Genomic DNA, 15,589 nt, shown 5'->3' with positions numbered 1-15,589 from the left:
ATAACTTTAAATAGATATCTTAGTCTTTTTCATGTTTTTTTACATTTTTTATTATATTAACCTTTTGTGCGTCTTATTTCATAAAATTTCAACAATTCGAACTATGACGTTCAAACAATATCCTAAAAAAAAAAATCCATTTTAATTACGTACTGTTTGATTATCTTCATGAATGAATATTCAAGTTATCTAAAAAAATTATTCACGCACATTCCATGCCCTAAAAACCACTCACATGAAAAGTTGTCAGATGGATCAATTCATGGTAGGACGGATCAATCTGTGATGGATTAATCATTTAACGAGGTGGAGCAGATTGACCCATCAACTTAGTGGATTGGAAAATTTCTAACTCAACTCAATTCAAGACGAATTGTGGATTTAGTGAACCAATCCATGAACCCATCAAATTTTTTTTAAAAATTAAAAAACTATTTTATATTTTCAACATTTTACTTTAGAAAATTTTCATCAATCAAATATATCGATAAACTATTTTAAATATAAATAAACATAAACGAGTACTCACGTGAGATGAAAAATATTATTTTTATTTCAAAATTATAAAAAAATAAGAAATTGACATAAAACTGAACCTATATATGTTTTTCAACCCACGGATCAACCCAAATTCATCGCGGGCCGATCCACGCAAGTCATAGGACGCCTAGGCCCACGACAGGCTTAGATTGATAAAATTTCAACTCAACCCACTAAATTATTTAACAAGATAAATCAATCCGACGAACCCAACCCAAATTGATGACTCTACTCACCTGCAAAGAACCTAATACCTATGTGAGATAATCTCCACGAACTTCAAATTGAAAAAAAAAAATGGAAGGACTTTATTTGCTCAAACTTAACCAGAAACTGAACAGCAAGTGAGATGAGAAGACAGCAGAAGGCACTTCAAAATCAGCTAAAAACGAAACAAAAATGTTAACGCCAGCAAAACGAAATGTAAATGAATGATGCGTTTTATTTGTTAGCAAGCCAATTGGTAATCAGGTTTACAGTTTGCTCCCCAGACGACTATGGCTCTCATGAATCTCTTTCAGAAATTCTCAAGAATTGCCTATTTTACAAAAACTAGCTAAGTCACTACAAGAATGAATATTTTACACAGATTAGTCAGCCTCACATGTTCTTGGGGCATAGATGACGCTACTGCATCTTCGCGCACCCAGTCAGCTGATGTTTTGTGGAAAAAAATTGCTGGACTTTCGACTCAGACACATCCTTGATCAATCATCGCATGAGCAATGTCGAGAAATGCACATATGTTTCCGCCATGAACTAATGCTCTGAAAAGAGAAGAGATCATCATATTAAGAGTGGGACCAAACTTTGAACTGATACCAAGAAATCCCCAGTAAAAGAATTCCACAAATAGTCAAATATTCTTGTGATCCGTCTATCATTGCCTGATCTGTGCCAATGTGACTAGGCCATACAGTGAAGATTATCTAAGTGGAGTGTCACACAAGGAACTGAAAGGTCCAATTCCTTTCGGTGACCTATTGAATAAGGATATGTTTATATAGGAAAGAAAAAGTAGTATTTCACCAAAAATTCAAGATTCATAGGTAGGAGAAATCTGAAGTATTTGTTTCTGGAAGGTGCATCAGACATTGAACTTTTAGTAGGCTTCCCTTTATAAAGAGAACAAAGTCCAAATTGGCACGCAATTAAAGGGTTCTTCAGAAAAATGAAAAAGCACTGCAATTAAAAAAAACACCATTTAAACAAGTGATTCAAACTAGGTAGCTGTGCATGCATTGCATTTGCAGGAACCGCAAGATACACTATTCCAATTTCCTATTCACTCAATTTCAAGAAGAATTCTAACATAAATGAATTTGAACAAATACTGCATTCAAGAAAGTGGACTAGCTTATGTGTATGACCACAAATACAAGGGCTAATATCTTTACTTCCGTTACTTTTAGGTCAGGTTCAGGTGTCATTAATCTAAAAACAGATTTGATTTTAAAAGGAAACAGGCAACACCCTTTATGCACTTCTCAATGAGCACACAAATTTCCATGGGATGCAGGCATTGTATAATTGCAGTTTGTGAAAATTGCCACCGACATGGCAAAAATTAAGTCTAATATGTAGATACTTACTCTGGATTATCTTTCAGGTAGTTGTATTCACCTGCAGCTTTCACCGACCTCTCGTACATATATTTCATTGTCTCCTGTATTAACAATTAAAAAGAGAAGAAATATATTGGGCATGTAATAGATAGATGAGTGGCAATAAGTTTTATTATTTATGAAGGTGATCATACAAAAGCTTGATTGACAAAAATTAGGACTGCAAACTATGTATATGTTAGAAAAATTAAAATATCATTAATAAACCAGTTATTTGACTGCAACTTAAACAAGGACGAGTAATTTGCATCTTGGGAAGAATAATGAACTGTCATGTGAACATTTGGTAACGATCATTGAAATCACCCATCTATGACGAACATAAACCTAAAATACAGGCATCCAACTATAATTAGAACTGGCTGCTATCATAGGAACTGCCTATTTGTTCATCGTCGTCATCAAGCCAAGTTCGTGCTAACTATTTTGGATAATCTGCATGAATGATATCCCTCTATACAATGCACAACTGTATACAAATTGCCTATCTGATAAACATAATTCTAAAAAAAAAATCAATCAGTTTAACAGAATTGTATTCAATGTCATAAAATAAACTAACACTGAAATACTTAACTATTTATCATAAATGCATGGCAAATTAACTCTGCAGAAAGGTAGTTCCAATAGAACCAATTTCCATTGCATGCAAGTCTAGTCAATTGTTTTTTAGAAACCCCAAACATGATTATTAAAGGGGGAAAACTTTCATAACCATGAGCAAATGTACAGGTAAGTACCTGTAACTTAGCCTCGAATACCTGTAACTTAGCCTCAAAGCCCTCAGATGACCCCTGCATCAAGTTGCACTCATGGCTAAGTTCAAGCTCCCCAACTGCTACCTGCTACCAACATAAACGTGAGCAAGCCATAAGCTGCACTTAACAGGTATGCCAACGTACATTCATCATTTATACAGGTAAATAATTGTAAATTAGTAATATATGAGTAAGCATCCATAGTGGCATGTTTATGCAGTTGGATAAGTAAACAAGAGATTACAGAAGACAAGGAACAAACAGAATCATGATTGAAGCTTTCCATTCCATACAATTTTCAATAATCTATGTTTAATAAGAGGAGAAAAAGGTAAAAAGAAAGGAAGAGTGCTGGGAAGGAAAAAGGGGGAAGGGATAGAAGGGTGGAAGGGAACAAGAGGTTGCTTTTGTTTTATCTATTTGAAAGGAGAGGAAAGAAGGGAAAATGAGAGAAAGTCACAAACCCAGACCTTTGATTTTGTCATAAGAAATGTTTCATTAAGTGTAATAGTACTTTGTAGGTTTTAGTGAATAGGCCCACAATTGTAGATGGTGTACAATTTTGGCATTAAGTCATGAGAAGATATGAATGCTACGGTCATTACATGTGGTGGCCATGCCAGCCACAGATGTCACAGCATTTTTTGTTACATCTTACAGGCAATGAGCACAGAAGATGGATCACCAAAAGCATATCACTGGTATTGTTACATCTCATAATCACATAGTTTAATGTTAATCCACATCTCAGAACACTGACAGCACGGATAATTTGGCTATTGACAAAGAAACCCAAGTCAAACACATAAATGATTACCTTAAACACACCAATTAAAGTCATTTTTCAAAAACTAAGTCATTTAAAATCATCAAAAAAAACATCATTCTTTCTCTTTCCTAGACTCAACCAACAATTGTTTCAATGGTGTAATTGTAAAAAAAATGTGCTTTAGGAAAAATGAAGGAAATAACCTCTGTAACTGCATGAACATAGTAACTTCGACAAAAAAGGTGACACTATCAACATCTAAGATGTATATATTTAATAAACACCAATGATGCCTGTATGTCTATGTTCTACATAAGCAACAAAACTGGATAAATCAGCAGAAATCAAAAGATGTGAATGAAAGAATACAATACCCCTCCAGCACTAGCAGCCTTTGCTGGAGCAACAAGTACTTTAGCTTTTCTTAGAATATCAATTGCTTGAGGGGTGCAGGGCATATTTGAACCTGCTTTTTAAAATGGAGAATGTATTAATGATGGCAGAGAACAAATGGGTTACGCTATAGTTCCACAAGTTGCACACCTTCTACAAGTACACGACATCCAGAATTTACCAAGGCAATGGCATCAGGTTGATCTATTTCGTTTTGAGAGGCACAAGGGAAGGCAATATCACAGCATTCACTCCAAGGTTTTGCATCTTCAAAGTATTTTGCCCTTGGATTTGATTTCAAATACTCTCTGTTAACAACAATAAATCAACATACTTATGGGAGAATGACATGAAATTATTAATAATTGAGTGTTGGATTCAAAAGCAGGACCTCAGACTTTTTTGTTGAAGCTTAATGTCTCGAATGAGCGATATTTTCATATAATCAAATCCATCTTCATCCAGTAAATAGCCCTTGGAATCTGCTATTTAATAAAATTGCTAAAAAAACTAAAACAAGGTATAAAGTTCCAAACAAGCTGCTAAATCTCTCATGGGAATATATGAATAAATAAGCTGATGTCAACATATACATCATAAAATTTGGTAAATTATCAAGCGTCACAAAAATAACCTGTAACATTGAAGACAATCAATTTATAACGGACAAAATGAACACAAACTTCACAACTAATGCAACAGTTGCCCAAGTTATCAATGACTCCAGCCACTTTATAAGCTTTTGAATCCTACTATAGTGAAAATTGAACATCAAAATTTGAGGCTTTCAGCATCTGTTTGTTTAACTTTATAAACTATGTAAGCAACTGTTTATTTAAAAATATGAAAAAAATATAAAATTTGTGGTAAATTAAACTGATGGCTTCGTTGCCTACATAGAAACTAAGATAAATCATTTTCTAAAACCAATAATGTGAGTGGGTAAAATCTGTTAAGTCAAAGCAAACAATATAGTCCAAGCTCAAGAGCTACATCTTCTTTAAGATTCAAACAAAATTTAAAGGATACCTGAAACAGTAATTGGGATAGCGCCACAACTATCAAGCTTCTCGAGAACATGCATTGCTATCTTCCCAGAACCACTAACTGCACATCTGATGACGAAACTCAGATATTTACTAAAAGTTCAGAATATAGAATTACAAAAATGCTATTTGGCTACTCAAAAGATGATATCTTCACAGAAAGAGTATCAGAGTATACATATTGTTTTAACTTGAAATGAAGAGCACTCAAAGAATAAACGATTCCTTTTTCATCAACTATAAATCTAGTACAGACCTCAGGCACAAAGTTGTATCACAGATAGGATTCTATAACCTATATACTGTTAACCCCTTTTCATTCTCTCAACCAGACCTACAAGCTACACCATGTAGCTTGTCCAATTGTCTGCAAAACCGCAACCTGATTAGTGTGGTTATAGGAGTTACATCCTTGGTCTCTATCAATAATGTTTCACGTAGACAGCACTACGCAGAAAGTTCAAGGTGAAGTAGCACAAAGTTTAAGAAAATATAAAAAAATGGTGTTAATCTATAGTGTCAGTGCAGTAGATGGAACTGAACCCATTATTCACTATTGAATACCACTGTTACCAAAGTTTGTTTCTCTTAATTCTCTATGAAGTTTGAAAATTTTGCAACCTTAGTCCTTTGAGTTCCTTGTTCATCTCAGCAAGAATAAGGCGTGCAAAGAAAACCTGCATATGCAAGGTACAATGAGTTTAAAATAACACAAATTATTTCAAGACAGAGTCGCATAGCAAAGATTTGGCACTTTTCAGAATAGTACCAGCCCATAACCAGTAGCTTCAGTACGGAGACTTGATCCAGACCAGAATATTTTAGGTCCTGTAAAACTTCCCTGCACATGGACTAAATCAAATCCAGAGAGAAAAATATGACTACCAGTGCTGTTATAGAGCATAGAAATGTACATGAGATTACTTGAACTCTGATATAAGCTCCCATGGTGACTAAAAAGAAGGTAAGTGATCGTGCAAGGAAAAGAAAATGCCACAATGGACAGAATACATTGTGAATACAGGATGAGCTGAGCAGGTTAAACATGATGACAAGTCGAGCAGATGGAATGTGTTAGGCAGATAGAACAAGCAAACCGGGCAAGCAAGTCAATCATGCCAATCAAGCCAAGCAAATTGGACATGCTAGGTCGACTGAGCACACCGAGCAAGCTGAGCTTCTTGGTCGGTGCACTTGAGCTGGTCTGGTGGGGCGGACTAGTACAGCTGAGTAGATCAATCTAACCCAGCAGACTGATTGGGTCAATTGGATTTGTCGGGCAGGACAGATCAAGTGGGATGAAAAAACTAGTCAAGTCGGATGATTAGGTACTTTTCAGGTTGAATAGACCATGCAAATTGATCGTGCGAGGCAGATTGAGCGAACCAAGACGCAGACTAAGCATATTAAGCTGACATAGCAGGTCAAGTGGATGTGTGGATATGTCAGGGCAGATCGGGTAGGTTGAGCCAAACCAGAGCGAATGGACTTGTAGAGGTAATTGGGCAAATGGAAGACATGCCAAGTCGAGCTAATTGTGCAAATTGAACAGTCGAACAAGACAAGTCATGCAGGTTAACCATTCTAGTGGAATCAAGCACACCAGACAAGCTAGTAGGGGTACAGACTGAGCACAATGGTTGAGCTAGGAAGATTGTGCAAGTCGAATGGGCCAAACAGCAAACCAAGCTAATTGAGCAGGCTACGCGGGCTGGGTGGTCCCTGCAAACTAGACACATTAGATGTGCTAGGCTAGGTGTGCAGGGGAATCGGTTAGGCACCATAGATCAATGGAGCTAGTTGAGCCACGTGGGTTGAACAGGCAACACAGACCTGTCAGGTCAAGAAAATCAATCAGTTGGGAGGATCAACCTAATAAATGGAACTCGGCAGGTCTGGCAAGACATGTAGACTGGCTAAGCTGATCAATTAGTCAGATAGATTGAGCCAATCAAGTCAATTAGACAGGGTGAATAGAATGGGTTAAACGTGCTGACTAGACTAACCAAGTTGGGCATATTGTGTTGATCAACCAAACTAACTGTCAAACAAATGAAGTTGAAAAAATTTACATGAATAAAGGGAATTTAAGGAAAATATAAATACAAACTAACTTGACAGAGGAAGCATTATGCAAAGTTGTGCAAGTAATTCAAACATAACTATAGGAGGCTAAGCATTTTGAAATTCCATTATAGAAATAAAAAGTTTATCCCTGCAAATTCACTAAGGAAGATAGGGAGGAGAACTCATACCTGAAAATGACCACTAAGACGCCTATACTGACCAAAGAGGTAACCCATTTCCCTTGGACCAACACCCATGTCCTCTGCAGGAAGATCCTATAGATCAGAAAAATACATGAATTTCCTTATAGGATTATTCAGCTGAGCACTGGAATTATTTGTCCTACCTGGTCAGGACCCAGATATTTATATAGCTCGTCCATAAAGCTTTGACAGAATCGCATGATCTGCTATGGTTTGTACATGTTAATAATACTATAAACTAGATACAGTAATATCGTTACATAATAGGCACAAAAAAAGAGTTACCTCTGACTCACTCTTTCCCTTTGGATCAAAATCACTCCCACCCCCAGCTCCTCCAAGTTTATACGGAGACAAAGCATTTTTTAATGTCTGCAAAAAGAAAAAATATTAAAATTTGACAACCTCTTCTAGTAAATAGCAAGCTATTGACCAAGATTGGCAAGTGCAAACATAATCTCAGGCTACTATAATGATTCAACACCTAATGAGATTTCTAATTTAACAGAAACTCAATATGACTAAGAGAATAAGGGCATATGGCAACATCTGGTAAGGAAAAAGAAGAGCATCTAAAATTGAATTACCTGATCAAAACCTAGAAATTTTGTGATACTCAAGTTCATTGATGGATGAAAGCGAAGGCCGCCCCTACATGGACCTAGGACCTGGCTAAACTGCACTCGAAAGCCTCGGTTAACATGAACCTCTCCCCTATCATCAACCCATGGCACTCGAAAAATTAGCACTCGGTCTGGTTCCAACAGACGTTCCAGGATATGGACATACCTGTCGAAGGAATGTAGTGTTTTGAATGACTTCATCAAGAATAACATTTAACTAAGGTTATATCACTTCCTGGAACAAAGTAGTAGTTATAGGTACTTACTGAGAGTTTTTCAGCAATACAGGCTCTAAAGAATGAACCACCTCTTGAACAGATTGTATAAACTCAACTTCATGAGGGTCCCTTCTCAAAACTGACTCAAGAATTGAACTGGCAGACTTTGACATTAATGCTAGGTTTCCAAGTAGAAGTTGCAAGCAGAATATTTAGCATAACAGAATATTTATTATGGCAGAGGCTAAAGAAACAGCGTAGTTATAATCAAAGAAAAAATATCTACATCATAGATGAAATAATCAGTTCATGGACCAAATCTTAAGAAAGTTATAGTGGCTTTTGAGTAATATAATTGCAAATCTAATCTTCGATAATCACAAAATAGAACCATCAAAATGTCCTGGGTCATACATCTTTGTCTCCAAATTTAGTAGAGTGCATGCAAGAAATTAGACCATCAAAATTCATTAGTATCTATCATCAATTATGAAACTAAAGGATCAACCACAAAAATTCAGGTATAAAAATCTATAGCATTTCCTTTCAAAAGCATCCATCGGTTGTGAAATATAAGGGGTATCTATCAACAATAACAAAACAAAATGATCAACCACAAAGATTCAGACAAATCTATAACATTTCCTTTCAAAAGCATCCATCAGTTGTGACATCTAAGTGCTTTAAGGAGCGCAAAGACAAACAACTTATGGTGGTGGTTTTCTCTATCAAGAAGCGATTGGTAGAAGATACAATGAAACTAATGGTCATGGAACATGGAACATATCCTCATAATTTAGAAATTTTAGGTATGCATATGGGAAAAGTTTAAGCTTCTCAAGAATCACAATTGCAGCACTTCCCATTAAAATTACCAACTGTAGATAGCTAGGTGCACTAATAAACTAATAGCAATAATAAAAAAGGTAACTGCACAAGAGACATACAAACCTTTGACATAAACAGGTTTATCAACATGAAGAACCTTGTCCTTAGATGCCATCTGTAGGCGAAGAGCTTCCTTATGCAGCAAGCTGTTGTTATGTTCTTCCAGTGCACTCATTTGCATATTCCTACTCCCTTCATTTCCATATGGATTCCTCCGATGTTTCCTTCCATATTCTCTACAAACAGAACAGAATATCCTAGCTGTACCCTCATGCATATCTACATAGGCCCACTTGTAGGTATCAGCCCATTCCTCCCTCCACTTTTTCACTACCTTCTTTTTTCTTTTTCCCTGAGGTGCCTTCACTAACTGAGACTGATCATCGGTGGGAACTTGAGATGCCAAAAGTATTTGTTTGTGGTCATCTTGATCTTCAGGAGCGACAGATTCATGCGTAGGTACGCCTACAAGGGTAGTGCTGGAGAATGTTGGGTCATCATCTCCAGGCCCAATCTCCAAGTCGATTTCTTCTCCAATCCCTCTCACAACCATATGATGATGGGCTGTGACCCTGGCCTGTGCTTGGTGGAGGAGGGTAATCTCATCTATACTAGAATTCATGACTCCCCCAGTGCCTTTCTTATTCTGAATTCATTCCCATGACAAGGCATCCGATCCACTAAAAAAGACACTTTTTCCCTACTACTCGCTATGTTCTGGTACACTGCATACTACATCAGAATAAATAGCCTTAGACATGAAAAGTGAGAATACTGTCTTAACGTTCCAGGCTGCTAGAACAACTCCGATACAATTGGGTATTCTTAACAAGAATTTCATCAAAAAGATGAAAAGCAGCAAAGAAGTAGCACAGGCATCAAGTCTCTAAACAGAAATTCAGATAGAACGACCGGAAAAGAACCTATCTGAAAGCTCATTCAGCGAACTAGAACCGGCTAAAAAAGAAGAGCATAGAGACAATCTTCACACTCCCAGCGCTGTAGAATGGAGAAACCCTAGAAAGCAGCGAAGAAGACGATCGAAGAGGCAACCAGTATAGCATTCAGCACGATGAGCACCTCCACCGATAGCCGGAAAGTCAAGTCGGAGGAAGCGAGCTGCCCAACAATCGACTTCTCTCTCTCACTGCCCTTTTTCCTTGTAGTATCTCTCGCACCTATTTTGGCGTCCTCGCCAACTCGCTTCAGGAACCGTCGAACAAATCGAGTACGGCGCACGGATATTACGGTGCTGGTGTCAGGATCCTCGTATTTCCTACCGTTCGATCTCGTCAGTTGTCAAAGTCTATAAACTAACGGTCAGATGTTAAACTTGCGTGCACGGGAAACGCAAGGATTCTAAAATGGCCGCTTTGCCAACTATTCGAATTTAAATTTGTTTTTATTATAAAATAATTAAATTTTCAAAAAAAAAAAGGAAAATTTCAATAATAAATCTAAATTATAAGGATTTATAAAATGATAATTTAAATTTTTAAAAAAAAATTGAAAAAGACAGAAGGCATGTAGCCCTATTAATGCACCATCGAAGTAGCTTGTTGTAGCATAGAGGCGAAGGCAAGTCGAGAACTCCGAAGCAATGGAGGAGGAGGAGCTGAATCGGAAGATCGAGGCGGCGGTGGTCGAGATCCTGCGCGAATCCGACATGTCCTCTACGTCCGAATCCATGGTCCGCTCCATGGCCAGCAAGCGGCTCGGCCTCGATCTCTCCGGCGGCGTCCGCAAGCTCTTCGTCCGCGGCATCGTCGAGTCCTTCCTCGAGTCGCAGCAGTCTGAGGATGAAGAGGCTGTGGAAGATTTTCCCGCAATCGGTTTAAAGGGAGAAGAAGAATCTGCGGAGCAACCGGCAGCTGGTCGAGAGGAAGAAGCGGAGGGTGGGTGTTCCACGACGAGGAGTCGCAGACCAAAAGAGTACGACGATCAGGGTGTTCTCATCCTTTGCCGCGTGAGTGTACTGCATCTATTGATGGTTCGGACGGGAGCGGGGGTAGCCAAATCCTAGGGTTTTTTTTTTTTCTGCTGATCCTTGTTTATTTTGTTCCATGGCAGTTGTCAAATAAGCGAAGGGTGACACTTCAGGATTTCAAAGGAAAGACGCTGGTGTCTATTCGAGAGTACTATCTGAAAGACGGCAAAGAACTGCCTTCCTCCAAAGGTATTCTTGGTCTTTTCTTCTGAGTCATATTCTTTCCTGATTGAGCACCCGGTTGCTGTGGTCTTTCCATCCCGGGAAAAAAAACTCCTAGTTTTTTGCTATCGGGTCCTTGTTTTTCGAAAGTCCCAAAGAGGGTTTCTCTCAACAATTTTTCCCAACAGTATTCCCACTAAATCGTCTACTGCGTCGGTCCAAACATTATGTTGGCTGGATGCTGTGCTAAGCCGTCTTTGGCGCGCCGGGATGAAAGCTTGACCGGTGGGTCATCGTCCCCATTACGAGTCCATTTCAACTGGAGGCTTCTACGTCCTGAAAACATCTTTGGGTATAAAACCTCAAGATTTTCCCCTTCGTTGTATAGCTTTCCCAATGCTGGCTGCCACTGTGTTCTTTGACTAGTTGTAGAGGATTGTTCGATCATCATAGATCCCGTAGGGTTAAAACATTGTTCTCTGCAACATAGTTTAGTGCCAAAATGATATTTTTGCAAAACCGTGTTCTTTGTCCTTCAATTGATTCAACCGTCTAGTCAACTAGCTAGATTCAAGCCCTCCAATCTTGCACCATATTATGTTTTACCTCGCATTCACCTCATTACAGGCCTCTTAGCCATTGAACTAGTAGCCGTTAAACACTTTGTCAATTACATCAAAACAATCCGGCTGAACTCGACTACATGGAAGCTTCGAAGATGCTACATTGACATTTTAAGGATTCTCACTCTATTTGGCAACACACTCTTCATAATGAATTTTTATGTTTTGTATTATAATATTTTTTTCATAGAGTCTTCATGAAATAGTCATAAGCATACTGGTGTTTTTTAAAAAAAAAAAAACTTTGAATAGTAAGAGTATTTGTTAAGCCTTTGTGAAACAGTCATGTTCAACTTAGTGTTGTAGCTTTTTAATGCAAAATTTTTTTAGGAGAGTTCATAACCATGGAGAATGTAGAAGAAGAGAGTTCATATGTGAATTTTAGCTCCGCATCTAACTTTCGGAAAGAGAGAAAGGCATATAAATAAACAAACATGCATAGAAGAGCTGGTAGTAGAACCACACAATGATACCATGTTGGATTTTTGGCTCTTCGGCAGTACAAGTCACAGAAATGCATTGATCTCATCATATCTTAGAATGCATTTGTTGGGTTCTAGTTGCACATAATTAGCGAGAGCGATTTGAGTCTTCTGAAAATCTATGTGCATTGAGATCCGCAATTGTTACATTGTGATGAGACATTTCCAAACCTTCATGGTTCCACTTTTGAAAAACTTGATGACCAATTTCTTTGCCATGGTAATAATACAATTTTCTTACTCAAGGATAAGATTGCATATGTTACTAAAGTGGCCGTAACTTTGTCTCCATTACTATCCTGTTTTCTTTGAAGATAATATATAGTGGAATCCATCAAGCCCACTCTTTTTTTTTTTTTTGAAAGGAAAGTGCTATTCTTATTCCAATTTCTTGTGAATATGAATCGTGTATTTTATGAAGCAATATCTCTAACTGGTGCTTCATTGATCATAGACTAATAATGCCCTCTTGCATTGTAGTTGAACAGTAGTCTTAGATTTTAAAAATGATTTTTAGTACTGTGAATATAGGAGTCGGATGACTTTAAAGGGATAACTTGGCCATTGTTGTTCTTGATTGGTTAAAATTCTTGGTCGGAATGCGCTTACTAGACTATTAAAAATTTTAGTGTCCTTTAAAGAAATTTCAGTATGACCCTGAGCGATTGGGAAAGTATCTGATTTTAGACTCACTTCTTCTTAGTACGACATTTCGGTCAGCCTTACACTACAGTGACTTAGCTCTTTCCTCAGCTACATAAATCAATTTTCATCCACAATTGCTGCAAGAATTATTTTTTCTCATGCTGATCTGTTTCATGATGTATCCTCAGGCATAAGTCTGACGGTTGAACAGTGGCAAGTTTTTCGGAATGCCGTTCCCAATATCACTGCTGCGATCAAGAAACTCAAAGGTTTTGACTAAAGGTGCTTAGATCGCAAGTTTTTGATTGCCTGAGGAGTATCAGGGGTTTTGTGTTGCCTCATGTCATTAAAGTAGGCTCTCTTTAGTTTCGTCTACTACTTGTAGGCCTAAATCTTATATATATGATGACTTCCTTTTGCGGGGATTTACACCACTTATCCTCTTTGTGAAAAGCTTCTCATGGAGATTTTGGATTATGGTATGTGAACAAAGATATATGGGAAACTTAATTTGACTCATTTGACAAACGAATGAGTCATTTCTTCGCGTTTTATTGCAGTTGTAGCCAAATTGTAAGCGGCAGTTGTATTGTTAGTGCATCCTATTTCATAGATAACTGAGAGTGGCTGGATAAATAAGTGAAAGAATATCATTTAATTCGTCCTTAGTTGGATAAGTGAGCATGGAATGGTGATTCATTTCATGTCCATTCACATGAATGAACTTGATTAGGCCTATCCTCTTGCTTAGTTGTATCTTGTTCATTTCTAACTAACATTTTTTAAAAAATAATAATGTGTAAAAATTAGTTAAATTGTTAGCTGGACTCGGAATATTATTATTATTTTTAAAAAAAATGTTAGCTAGATATGAACCAGATACGACTAAGCGAGAGGATTATTATCAAATCTAACTAAATTGAACTGTATCTGGTACATTTAATCCATATGATAAATTGATCCTTTTAAACGAAATGAATATTATATTCACCATTCCTATATTTAATTTGCAAAAATTATACAGATTAAAATAATATTCAAATACATTTTTTCCTAAATGCAAGAATGATTATTCTCCCGAATCGAATACAAATTAGCATCATTGGAGAAAAAAAGAATATAGTATTCATTCTAAAAGTGAAAAATAGAACATAGCCGGTTTATTTTATCTCTTACATTCAAATTCGTTGGACTTTTTTGATGAATAATCTGCTAATAAATGATGAATTACAAAGAGAAGAATAAAAAAGTGTAATAATCTATATTTCCTTTAAACAGTAGTATAAATGATTTTAAAATAAATATTATCAACACAATATATCGAAGTGGAAGTACTCATGTGTTGATATCAGTTTGTCTATAATGGTTGGGCGTGATTGAGTAGTGACAGTGTCATAGAAAAGGAGTAGGATGAAGTCGGAGTAGCCAGATGGTCACGGATTAACATAGTGAAGTAATGTTTCAATCTCTGCTCGAAACCTCCTTTTAAACAACGTTGGAAGCGCCTCCGACAACACTTATTTGATCCGCAGTTCTTGGTTTCTATTCACGTGAGGATGCCTCCAATGGCTCCAAGGCGCTAGCCTCCAATACGTTATGAAGCGCCTCCAATGTGCTCCAAGATGCTTTCGCTCAGCAAACTTCTATCCCTGAAGTTTATTCGCACGAGGGCACCTTCGTCATGTCCAGGGCACCTCCACTAAGCTCCGAGGTGCCTCCCCGCAGCTCTAAAGCGCCTCGAGCACTATTCATCTGAGGCTTAGTTATGCATTTTAACTTTTGCAAAACCCGTTAGTCCAAATAATAAATGTACCCTGAAAAATAGAATTAACATAATAGAAATAAGACAACATTATTAATTAGATTGTGTCTTACTAAAATCGGGATCTAATTATGGTCTCAGTTTAGGCTTCCAAAATAAATCTAAACTGGACCAGCGTCTACAGTTCCACTAGGAATTGTCCTCATTGAATCACTCTCCTCCCGTGCTTACCTTACTACCATTGCATACTTACTTGACACTCGACCCACCAGGACTTCATACAGATGTCTCATCTGAATTTTAGCCAGTTGTTAGGTCTCGAGGACCCAATTGGACTTCCTGTCAAATATCAACCTATATGATCTTCCTGTGCCAATTATCAAGTCCTCTAGACTTAACTAGACTTCATCCTAGTGGCAAGTCCCATCAAGTTTTTCAGTGTTACATACTTGATAAACAGGTTATAAAATATAATATCTAACTTTAATCCATATGTAATTTATCAAAACCTATGTTTAATCATTGGTGCTAACTATATCAGTAATTTTTCCCTTTTTGATACAATGACAACCTGAGTTAAAGTTAGAAAAATAACATAATACTTAAAAGAAAAAAATAAAATAGCATTTTGTTCATTCTTTTAATTGGGTTATGATTTTAAGATGTTTCACATTTTTCTTATTTAAACTCTTATCTTCCTCATTTGGTATTCAAATAAGTATGTATAGTGCAAATAAATAACATACACAGTCATCAGTTAATCTGTACTATAAGTAGTAAATACAAGTTTAATTTTGA

The 15,589-nt window shown here is 37.0% G+C and overlaps 2 protein-coding genes across 4 annotated transcripts; one reads left to right on the top strand and one right to left on the bottom strand.

The window, feature by feature from the left end:
• Positions 1-964: 964 nt before the first annotated feature.
• Positions 965-10,345, bottom strand: LOC122045422 (NADP-specific glutamate dehydrogenase-like). 3 transcript variants are annotated; one of them, XM_042605648.1, is made up of 15 exons: positions 9,194-10,345; positions 8,291-8,420; positions 7,989-8,190; positions 7,687-7,773; positions 7,545-7,607; positions 7,387-7,473; positions 5,901-5,972; positions 5,753-5,808; positions 5,115-5,200; positions 4,477-4,567; positions 4,236-4,393; positions 4,067-4,158; positions 2,906-3,007; positions 2,133-2,206; positions 965-1,307 (listed from the first exon to the last, which is right to left on the bottom strand). In XM_042605648.1, exons 1-15 carry the CDS (start codon positions 9,750-9,752, stop codon positions 1,232-1,234), a joined length of 1,935 nt encoding a protein of 644 aa, XP_042461582.1. In that variant the 5' UTR covers positions 9,753-10,345; the 3' UTR covers positions 965-1,231. The 3 variants fall into 3 exon arrangements, with proteins under 3 accessions (XP_042461582.1, XP_042461589.1, XP_042461597.1); XM_042605655.1 differs by having other exon boundaries at positions 2,927-3,007; positions 7,545-7,604; XM_042605663.1 differs by having other exon boundaries at positions 7,545-7,604; positions 9,194-9,778.
• Positions 10,346-10,673: 328 nt separating this feature from the next.
• LOC122045414 (RNA polymerase II transcriptional coactivator KELP-like) lies at positions 10,674-13,646 on the top strand. The gene is made up of 3 exons (XM_042605637.1): positions 10,674-11,096; positions 11,201-11,306; positions 13,218-13,646. The coding sequence occupies exons 1-3, from the start codon at positions 10,731-10,733 to the stop codon at positions 13,307-13,309; spliced, it is 564 nt and encodes a 187-aa protein (XP_042461571.1). The 5' UTR covers positions 10,674-10,730; the 3' UTR covers positions 13,310-13,646.
• The last annotated feature ends 1,943 nt before the right edge of the window (positions 13,647-15,589 follow it).

Source organism: Zingiber officinale, chromosome 1B (assembly GCF_018446385.1).
Source record: "Zingiber officinale cultivar Zhangliang chromosome 1B, Zo_v1.1, whole genome shotgun sequence".
NCBI lineage: Eukaryota > Viridiplantae > Streptophyta > Magnoliopsida > Zingiberales > Zingiberaceae > Zingiber > Zingiber officinale.
Note: the sequence above shows the minus strand (reverse complement) of the source record. Positions and strands in the feature narration are given on the sequence as shown.